The sequence below is a fragment of the Saccostrea echinata genome, unplaced genomic scaffold (genome assembly GCF_033153115.1).
Source record: "Saccostrea echinata isolate AGI-Se365-2 ecotype Australia unplaced genomic scaffold, CSIRO_AGI_Sech_v1 ptg000016l, whole genome shotgun sequence".
NCBI lineage: Eukaryota > Metazoa > Mollusca > Bivalvia > Ostreida > Ostreidae > Saccostrea > Saccostrea echinata.
Genome location: NW_026889765.1, coordinates 28,627,118 through 28,638,382, shown reverse-complemented (window position 1 = coordinate 28,638,382; position 11,265 = coordinate 28,627,118). Strand labels below are relative to the sequence as shown.

The 11,265-nt window shown below is 34.0% G+C and overlaps 1 protein-coding gene across 1 annotated transcript; it reads right to left on the bottom strand.

The window, feature by feature from the left end:
* Window positions 1-3,236: 3,236 nt before the first annotated feature.
* On the bottom strand, window positions 3,237-8,753 carry LOC133189093 (uncharacterized). Its single transcript, XM_061324523.1, has 4 exons — window positions 8,393-8,753; window positions 5,555-5,662; window positions 5,222-5,410; window positions 3,237-5,008 (listed from the first exon to the last, which is right to left on the bottom strand). Exons 1-4 carry the CDS (start codon window positions 8,631-8,633, stop codon window positions 4,749-4,751), a joined length of 798 nt encoding a protein of 265 aa, XP_061180507.1. The 5' UTR covers window positions 8,634-8,753; the 3' UTR covers window positions 3,237-4,748.
* Between the last annotated feature and the right edge of the window lie 2,512 nt (window positions 8,754-11,265).

Below are 11,265 nucleotides of genomic sequence, written 5' to 3'. Positions count from 1 at the left end.
TAGGTGATATCACCTATTTAAATAGGTTATATCACCTATATTCAACTCGAATAGGTGACATCACTTATCACCTAATAGATTATTTATATTTCAATATAGGTGAGGTCACCAATTCGGAAAGGTAATACCATCCACACGCGCGGATCCAAGATTTTTTTTTCCGGGGGTGGGGTGGGGGTCCACCCCAGTCAAAAAAAATCCAAGCCAGAAATTTGTTGTTTGTTGACAAGCAAAAAAAAAAAAAAAAAAAAAAAAAAAAAAAAAAACTCGCCGCCCAAACGTGAAAAACCTCTTTCGTGGTCTGCGTTTTCGAGGGGGGGGTCTGCGTTTTCTAGGGGGGGGGGGTCCAAGGTCACCTTTTACTTGGTTTAGTATATAAATTTAATAACTCTGCAAATTCCAGGGGGGGGGTCAGACACACACACACACCCCGACCCCCTCTAGATCCGCGTATGATCCATTTCAATAGAATAGGTGATGTCACCTATTCCAATAGGTATATCACCTATTACATTTGATTAAGTGATATAATCTTTTTGAATGGGTGATAACACCTACATTTATTTGAATAGGTGATATAACCTCATACTGTGTCTCGTTACAGGCCCTCAAACCGGGTCCGTGGGACATTATCGATAGAACATTCTATCTATTAAATATAATCCTATATGAAATAATTATCACTTAATTTCACAGTTTTGCTGACATTTAGAGACCAGTTTAGAGATGAAAATAAATACTTTTGATAAATTACAAAAAGATATTTGAGGATTGTGTTGTGAGACATTTAAGAGGAAATGACTGTGTCTCTGAATTTCACAAAGAGCTTCTCCCTAAAACCAGAATCCCAGACTCAGCTAGGGGCCAGGAATTTCACAAAGAGCTTCTCCCTAAAACCAGAATCCCAGACCCAGGGGCCAGGAATTTCACAAAGAGCTTCTCCCTAAAACCAGAATCCCAGACCCAGGGGCCAGGAATTTCACAAAGAGCTTCTCCCTAAAACCAGAATCCCAGATCCAGGGGCCATGAATTTCACAAATTTGTAAGAGGCACCCTTGCTTATCATAATCAATCACTTTTTTGTATAGTACCCATTAGTACAGAAGAAGATTTTCATATAATTAATGCATTTTCATTATAATATCAATAGAGCCCCACCCCAAAACCAGAACCCCTGTCTCGGGGCTGTATTTCACAATTTTGGAGGAGCCATGATCCCTTGTTTGTTTGCTAAATAACAAAGGAGCAGAAAAGAAAAATTTCTAAAGGATTTATTCATTTTCACTGAATGTTCAAAAGAGCACCACCTTTACACCAGAACCCCTGACCCAGAGGGCTTGACAGAACCCCTGACCCAGAGGGCATGAAGTTAACATTTTGGAAGAGGCGCTCTTAAAAAATTGCTCATCATAACCATGCACTTATTTTGTTTGCCTAATACTCAGGAGCAGAGAAGAAGATTTTCAAAGAAACAATGCATTTACACTATATAATCAATAGAGCCCTCCTCCCTTCCCTAACAGAACCCCTGATCCTCAGGCCACAAATTTCACAATTTTGGGAGAGGCATCCTTGTTAATCACAACCCTACACCTAGTTTATCTGGTTAATTTTCAGAGGAAGAGAAGATTTTTAAAGAATTTAAGCATTTTCACTTAAGGTAAAAAAATTATTAGATCCAAATTCATTATCCAAAAAACAAATCCCTTCTATATATGATCATATCGGGAAATATTTCATTTGAAGAATTCTTTGTATTTTCATATGCAATTACATGTAAATAGCACCCCTCGCCTGAATAGCAGAACCTACCAGATCTCGAAAATCTATCCTTCCAATATCTTCCGCAATTTGTATAAAAAGTTTTCAATAAAAAATAAAAGCGGTTGCAGGTAGTATGGTGTTTCAAAAACTGCCTATTTTTCCAACTTTCAAAGTTGATTTATTTGTTTTCTTTGCGTGAATCTTATGTTGATCATGTGACCGATTTTAAAGAATGGATTTATAAATTGTACGTCAAAGAATATTAATCGGCAGTAAAACTTAAATGTCCGCGCCAAGGTTCAAAAGATCCGGGCTATTTTGTTTAATTTTGGCATCTTTTGCCTCAAGTTCGAAATTGCGACAAAATCCTTTTAAATTAAATGCCAGTAGTTTCAAATATTGCCCTTAAAACAGTGTAAAGGAGAACAAGATGTAACGAACTAATAGATGACCAATTAGAATGTATTTATTAATTGCGAATGGTTGAAAGTACGCCAAAATACTGTCCCGTTGGAGCATTGGCAATGACATGAAATATATACTAGTGTTTGAAAGAGAATGGGTTGATAAAATGTTATTGCAAATCTCTCCCATGGGAGAATTTGCCTACTTCAACATGTATAAGCGGTAATTTCACTACCTCCAGAATTGTAAGGGGAATGCCATTTAATTCGGGGGGAGGGGGGGGGCTGGCAAATTTTTTCGAGTCAGATTCCCGGTATTTATTTTCGTGTCGGTGAAGGACATATTTTTTCAAGGACAGGTTATTTATTTCCAAAATCAGCCAGCCTCTACCCCCCATCCCTTCAGAATCAAATGATCGTCCCCTAACTCATTTTGTCTCTCTCAAGCGGTTTTGGTGAAATAAACTGCCCACAGACTGTACATTTACATCCATCTAGAGTTATCCATGTCTGAATAAACCATCATTCTGAAATCGAACAGCCCTAAGCCTAAACTCGGAGGTGCGGAGACAATGAAATTTACTGTTTTTGTTGTTGTTGTTTTTTTTTTGTTTTTTTTGTCTCCATCATTCCTAAATGTCATATATATACCAATATTGGTTGAAATTAGTTCAGAAAAGCTGAAATTGAAGGTTAAGAATTTATAAATAATGCACAACTCACGGCGATGAAATGGCGTGGAAAGCATTTATGACTCAGGTAACCTAAAAAGTGGTTCATTGTAAAGATTTGTGATGTAGCTGACAGCATTAAAAAACAAACTCTCAAAGTTATATAGATATTGTATCTTTTACTGTAAAAATAACAATCATAAACGGTTAATCAAAAATATTAAGTGTTTGATTTTGAATTAACACAACAATTTTATTTTTTATGAACGAAAAAAAGTTTTGAGACAATGTTATGATGAATTGATTTTAATTAATATAATCAATAACCCAACTTACTCCAAGCAATGGATATTATATAAAATACATGTAAATATGTCTTGAAACATTTCAATGGCCCTCCCCCATGGATTTCAATCATTCCTCTGATTTAACAGCATTAATAATAATAACTAATATTCTATATATAATAAAAATGTAAATCATTTTTGGTACTAATTAGTTGACTAGTTAAAAATGGATAAAAATGATAAATCATAAGAACTATTTTCCAAACAACTAAATTCTAACAGTCCTTAAATATGTCATTAAAAATTCATCATCAATCAAAAATAAAAATCATGAATACAAAAAATGGGCAAAATTCATGAAAATAACATAATTATTTCATAAATCAGAGGACAACAAAGCAAAAAACTTAATTAAACATTGATTTTTCTACAAAGAACAAAATCAATAAGCACCTACAGCACCTGCCTGTGACTAATCTACAATAAAAAGTTGTAGAGATTAATTAAAGCTATGTTCTGGCAATACAATATACTGAATACAGTCTGAAAACGTGATATGTACCAAAGGTCAATACTAACTCATCGTTTCAAGTTTAAAATTAATATTTCTACATTTGATGCATTGAAACAATATTGCAATCAATGTAATTGGGAAAAGGAGTATAAAAAAATACACTGTAATCACAATGTTTGTTCTCTACAATGTACCTGCAAAGTTCTTTAATGGTAATTTTTTTTTTCTTCACAATTTTATCATGTTAAGCCTTGCAATTTCTTGAAATTTCCTTTCCATCTAGGATAATACATTATACATGTAACTCACGAAAAAGAATTCAACAACCTTCATTAACCATATCAAAAATTTTTAGACCTACTATAATGATCAACAATATGTAATTACAAAATTATGAATTTTTTTTTTTCATTCTTTTCTGCTTCATATTGCTCAGGTAGCTCATTATATTTTGCAAATGATCATTAAGCATCATACACATGACAATTTCAAAAACAGGGCAAGAGTATGACACAATAAAGCACCTTGAATGTATCCCATTAAACAGGGGGCATCGTTACTTAACTTTTTTTCTTATATGGATACATGCACTATGAAAATGACATGAGTTTAACAATCTGTAACAGTATTTCCATGATAGAATTTCAAATGGGGTACACTGCAAAATTGCAGCCTGGCAAGAACCTGTAAATACATTTACCGACACAGACAGTACAAAAATCAATCAGTTGTTACAAGTAAATATGCAATGAATAAAAGGGCATGTGTCATCTAGGCCTACAGGAAGCAATTTCAGTTGGGGGAGGGAGAAGAGGGGTCACAACCCAACAGAAATTCCTTTGACAAGCAAAAAAAGTGGGGCACAACCATAAATTACATTTACCTCTGTTTTCTATAGTATATCTTGTACTGAACATATAGAGGGATATCCTCCCAACCCCACCCACCACAAACACACACTGTGGGGGTTCTCCAGACCTGTCAGTTGCCATTGCTGAATTTTTCAGATTAATAAATTATAATTACTTTAGAAAAATGCTTGGAATTTGATTTGCGAATAATACATCGATCTATACAATCATTAGCGATATGCAGAACACTGTCAAAATCAATACAGAATAATGCCATTGTCCATCACTTTCTCTGCCTCTCTGGTGAATCCACATGAGAATTTGAGTCCAGATAAGCACAAAAATATCAAGTTTAGAAAGAAGAGAATGACAGACACCATCAGCATGTAGAAGGAGAAATCTAGGTCAGCGTGACTGACGAAGCCCTGTTGTTGGTCGTCCCTTGGTAACACACTCTTTTTGTAGTGCTGGAAGTATAGGACCAAGTACACCACAACAGCCAGCAGGGAAAACAACACTACAAAATAGAACATTCACAATTCAAAAAAAACAATTTTTATTCATTCCCAAACTTTTCTAAGACAAATTTAATACTGTGGGGGTGGGTTACATGTATAGATTATGAAAAAATTTGTACTTTTACAGAAGTTACCGGGGGGGGGGGGGGGGGGGGGGGGGGGGATTCAATCACTTTGATTCATGAAAATAAAAATGGAGGAAAATTACTAACATGCTAGTCCTTTCCATATAAATAGACCAAATGGCCCAGTGATGGTCTCAATGGGTTTCCCGCAAATGTTGAATGTAGCAAATCCAATGTACACCAAACCCCAGATCATTCCAAGAGCTGACATGACTAAGACCACAACCCACAGGCTGAAGGGAAATAACCCATACTGGTACATCTCCGTATCTCCTGCTGCAATACCATTAAAGCAGGGAAAAAATTTAATTACACCTGATACATAATTATTAGTAAAATAAAGAATGATTGATTGAAATTTTCTGATTACTTACAAAGCATCACATTGTTTTACAGCATTATATAAGATATTATGTGTACCTGTTTGATTACGTGTGTAGAGATTGACCATCTCTTTAAGCTTTTCTCGTGATCCTTTTTCTCCTTCTTTTGCATTGTAAAGAATGCAGTACTCACTATCACAGACAACTGTAATGAAAATAGATAATTTCCATTTTTAAATAAAGCCCAAAAATCTTATTCTAAGAAGGGCACTATAATTCCTATATCAAAAACACTTACAGGTAATGGACTGTATGTAGCAAGATTAGGCTAAAGAGATAGAAAAATGCAAGACAAAATGTTCCCTGACAATGATTTTACAGTTTTATTTTGACCTTGACCTTCTAAGTAAAAACTTAAATCAAGGTCACAGCATACTCTTTCCCAACAAGACTGTCGGTGAAGTAAGAGCCAGATATACCAAGCTAGAGATTACATTAATAGTATATACATGTATGTACGTTGAGGTAGTTTATCATGTTAATATGGTTTGATATTGAGCAGAAAAATATCAAGCAAACATTCAATAAACAGTAAATAAGGAGTCTGCAGATTGAATTTAATAGGTACTCATGACAATTAAGTTATTATGTGAAATGTGTTAACTAATAAAGATGGGCAGAGATATACTCCAGCTTGCTAGAGGTTCATGGCGAGATATACTTTTGACTTAGTGCCGTTGAAGGAGTGTAGGGACGTTAATCAAGGCTCTTGCTTGTAGGAGTAGGCAGAGATGTTGACTACAGCCAACTGTACAGCACCAATATTCTTATGAGACAGAGACACTTAAAGTTTTTTTTTTTTCAGTGATTAGAAATATTAATACATGTACTTACATATACTTATTTATGGTGACCAGGCCAGACAAAATGAAAAGAAAGTATTAGTTACTATTCAAATCTGTCTCTCAGAAATTATTTTGTGTCTATATACAAGATCATTTACAATAAAAAAAACTAATACTTTCAGTGATAAGGATTTTTTTCATTGCCTTATGGACCTTAATTGATATGATTAAGCTATACATGTAGGTAAAGAGGACCTATCTCATGACTGGACAACCTACAGTAATTTAACATATTTAAGTAGAAAACTTGACTTTTAATTTACTGCACATGTCAGAAGTCCCAGAAGTGGACCATAAAACTATATATTGTACCATAAAACTTTATTATGAAAAAATTGAACAAACTTTCAAATGACCTGTATGCATGAGTCTTTGAATTTAAAATTTCAAAGGCTATTAATTTTTTAGAAAATTGTCCACATAATTCATGGAAAATATATTGTGTAACACTGAAAGTATTCAAATCTTTGATTTAATGAAACATCCGTCACACAAGTAAATCAGTATAATCTTTGAAATCTTGTTTGAACAGAACATAAAATATAACATTGCAGAAAGTAGACCAGGTGATATGGGTACATGGTTTAATCTGGTATATATAGTACTGCATGTAGTCACTACAGGTGATTAAATGATAAAACAAGTCTTGACAGGTGCGCACACTTCCTGTTCCTGGAGTCGCAGGAATGTCCATTACTCCGGTCATTGTAAACTTCAACGATAAGAAACAAACACCACGATTAAATGATTCAAAGCCCTATACAAAGTTATAATCCTGTATTAGTGGGGTTTGAATTACTTCCTCATATCCGTACAAGGGTGGTACTGATACAATGTGTACCAGCCAGCACTTAAACCATTATGCTTTCTTCATCATTTCTACACTTGTAAAAGTTTCCAATGGTTATGCATCAAATTGTAGTAAATACTTAACTGCTGAGTGCTTGTGGGTTTAAAAAGACAAATTCCATATAATGCAATACATATTTTATACTGATGGACAATTGTATACATGTACTAGAATACTCTTTCAACAGACATACCAAATACTGCCCTACATTTCGGGTTGTTCTCACAAAAAACTGTCGATGAGACATTAGTCCTGTATGCCATTCACAACTTACCAGCTTACAGGATATTAAATTACCATGTATAGTATATGTAGATTGTATTCATTAAAAATGTCTTACATGTTCATCTGAGGAAATGTATTATATTAAACTCTTTGTAAGCTTACTATAGAATGTCTAGACACCACTCAAAAGGACATATTTATTAGAAAGGGATGTGTCTTAAGTGCTATCACCCCCTCCTCCTTTTTTAAAAATATAATTTTTTAAACAAAACAAACTCTTACATCTGTTTCAAGTAATACTACTAGATTTTCTTGACTGAATATTTGAAAAAAAAAGACTTTTAGGATGCACCAAAACCCTGCAATATGGTATCCATTTATAAATAATTAGGGGAGGTGGTACACCTCCCTGGCCCTGTTTGGAAACCTGAATGACCTTGAATTTAAAGTAAAACTAAAAACCCTATCCTTTCTCCTCAAAAGATTTCCATAATTTAATATTCAAACAGTGCAAGCCCTCAACCCCCCCCCCCCCCCCCCAAACACACACATGCAAATCAGATTCTCATAATAGTCTCTGCTAAAACTCAGGCAAGTCCAATTAAAAGTTCAAGTTTTGTAAATTTTTGCAAAAGGGATCAAACTCGAAGGTCAAGGTCAATACGTAAAATATGTTGGTACCAAAAGAAAGATCTTGAATACACAAATGAAATATGAAAGTCAGAGCGCCAACCAATCAAAAGTTATGGTCAAAGTTAAAGTTTTTGCAGACAAACAGACAGACGGACGGACATGGCAAAAACTACATACCCTCGAATCTTCAATAGCGGGGGCATAATAAATGATCAACTGACAGTTTAAATACCCCCCCCCCTTCCCCGGCTCCTGTTTACATCTTCTTAAAAATCAATATTTTAAAAGAACAAATAAAATAAAGTAAATCAGAATGAGATACCCGTTATGTTATGTTTCCTCGGTCCATTTCCATAGTTAATAGTTCGACTACCACGAAATAGACCAAAAGTACCACTCATACTCGGCACATTGGAAGCGTTGTAGTTTGATGTAGTGTTTTTATTTCCCGTGGCTTTGATCCAGTTGTCTGTGGCAAAAGACCCCACCATTAATCCAAGACCCACTACTGTCAGAATCAGTGTTATTATGACGAACAGTTTCTGACGCTCTTCGAGCGCCATTTCTTTTAAATTATCCAAGTAAACACCCGTCAGAAATCAGCGAAGAATATACATTTTGATTTTTCACCTGTCCACGCCCAAGAAGTAGTGTTTATCGGAATTCATGGGCGATGTCATGCAGACTACCTGATTTATCCATTGACGATTATCATTACCAAAAGCGTTCAAAGGACGGGGACCATACATAGATAATCAATAACATGAATAAACTACAAGTCAATCATTTTCCGGATACAAGGAGAGAGAGAGAGAGAGAGAGAGAGCAATGCAGTATTTCCAAATACTTGCAGGAATACAAACATGCAAAATACACTAAACATGCAAATTTAAATAACTTATACTATTAACAAAGGGTTTATTTATTTCTAGGCTATAGAACAATGTTAAATGACATTAAAGTCATATATATGGCGTATTTTTTAAAAGTTCAGACTAACTAAAATTAAAAAGATCTTTCTATTTATTTTATTACTTTATATAAAGATAGGACTTTCCTGTAAATTACACAATTTAAATCATTCACGTTTCAAAGATATTAGGAATTTAAAACAATAACCGATTAATCAGTTAATTTACCGACTCCGCATTTAAATAACACAGTTTAAAATCAATTTAACTATGGAAACACGAGGTTATTCAAGTTCAAAATCGGTGAAAATTATGAATACGCCATATATAGCTTCAATAATCTTCCAGAGAATTTTCATAAAGAATTGCAGGGTCCTCTCCACCGAACATCGGTGCAGGTTTTCTAATTTTATAATGCTCTAGAATATTTTATAGCTTGCCTTTAGAACTAGTACTGTAGCTCTCGGAAACAGAAAATTCGAAAGACCTCTTTGTTATTCTGTATTTATAAAATGTGTACTTTTATATACGGCTGAGGCACAGGCACTTTATTGTCTTGTTTCTGTAATAATTTTTTAACCGATAGTATAATTATACTATTGGTTAAAAAAATATTGCAGAGACAAGTGCCAGTGGGTAAAGGACAACACTGAAAACAAAGACGGAAAATAATACACAAATATAGCCTAGCTTTTGATGAGATAATTAAAAATCCATGGGCCTATTTTACAAAAGAACATACTAGGAAAACAAAATGTAATTCTACAAATAACTTTCTTTTTTACATTAATTTGAAAATGGTTTTAATCTTTTGAAAAAGAAATGTTAAAAAATATTTTATGCAAGCAAATTTTTAACAGAATTATTAATTTTGCAAGATTTTGCAATCAACCTAAGTGTTTGGTCTTAGTCGTTAGTTCTTTTGTAAAACGGGTCACATGTTTCTAATACTCAATACATACATGTATGTAGTTTCTCCATCGTCGGATACCCATGAGTGATCTCGTCTTTTACTCAGCAATGAGTAAAAGACGAGATCACCCGTGGGAATCCGACGATGTCATGGATGTAGTTTCTCATAATTATAAGGCATTGTCATGCCATACGTATTATGACGTCACAATTACAAATATATAGCAGCTGAATTATCCGTTTTTAGAAACATCCAGTTTATAAGAACTTTTGTAACATTATCACTTCACAGAAGTAGAAACACCGGGTTTATAAGCTTTTTTTAGACGCTTAAAATTGAAACATCCCGTTTACAAGATGTTTAATATACTTGATCATGTGATCTAGTTTGAGCCAATCAGATACATGGGAACGATAGAGAGAAAAAATTTCAGATATTGCAATTCATAAAAAGAAAATGAGTGCTGAAAAGAAATGTCATATAACGACGTCGGTAACACAAATCATAACTTCGTGTTTGTCTTAATATTCAAAAAGTACTAATATATATTACTGAAAGAAATTTAAGGCATAAGTCAAAATAGATAAGAGTATGTAAAATTTTGTTGATCCATTCGATTGATCATCAGCGATTTTAAAGCAGTTTTGGAATTACTTGAATCAACTCCTCGTGTCTTTCCGAAGAAAATTGACTTAAGTGTAGTCTCCTACCCCCCCCCCCCCCCCCAACAAAAAAAGGATTTTCAGGCTTGGACAACGTCCAACAGCCTATTTTCATCAAATATCAGTAGTTTTCCACTTCTTGTAGCGTCTCTCAAACAGTACTTACCGTTCAAAACTCGTTTATCAATTTTGAATCAATGAACTACATATATTCCAATAATTTCCAGTTGTTTGAATAATCACTTTGTCTCTGTCGTCATTTCAACCATATTACGATTGGATGCTGTTGCGTTAGGATGGCCGAAGTCGCTTTTCTTTCTTTATATTTTCTCTGTCCAATGCAATAAACGATTATACTAAAAGTTATTAGAAAAAGAAAATGACGACAACCGCTTTATTTAAGACCATTTAATTTTTATTAAGTTGACTTGTTTTATGAAGAAAATAATTATTTCAATCAAAAACATTTATTTCAAATTTTATGACATTTCCACACTGGGCACTTCCTGCAACCTTTAAAGACTGCGATTTTTACAAAAATATTACGTTCAAATTACCAAAACCAAATTATTCTTAGATTTTCATAACAAATATTTTGGTAGACAATAAGTATATCTAGGACCATTCAGTCTGACAAAAACGTCATTGACCACGAACTTCATGGACAGCCCTCATATATCTATTTAAAACTGATCCATAAAGAAAACAA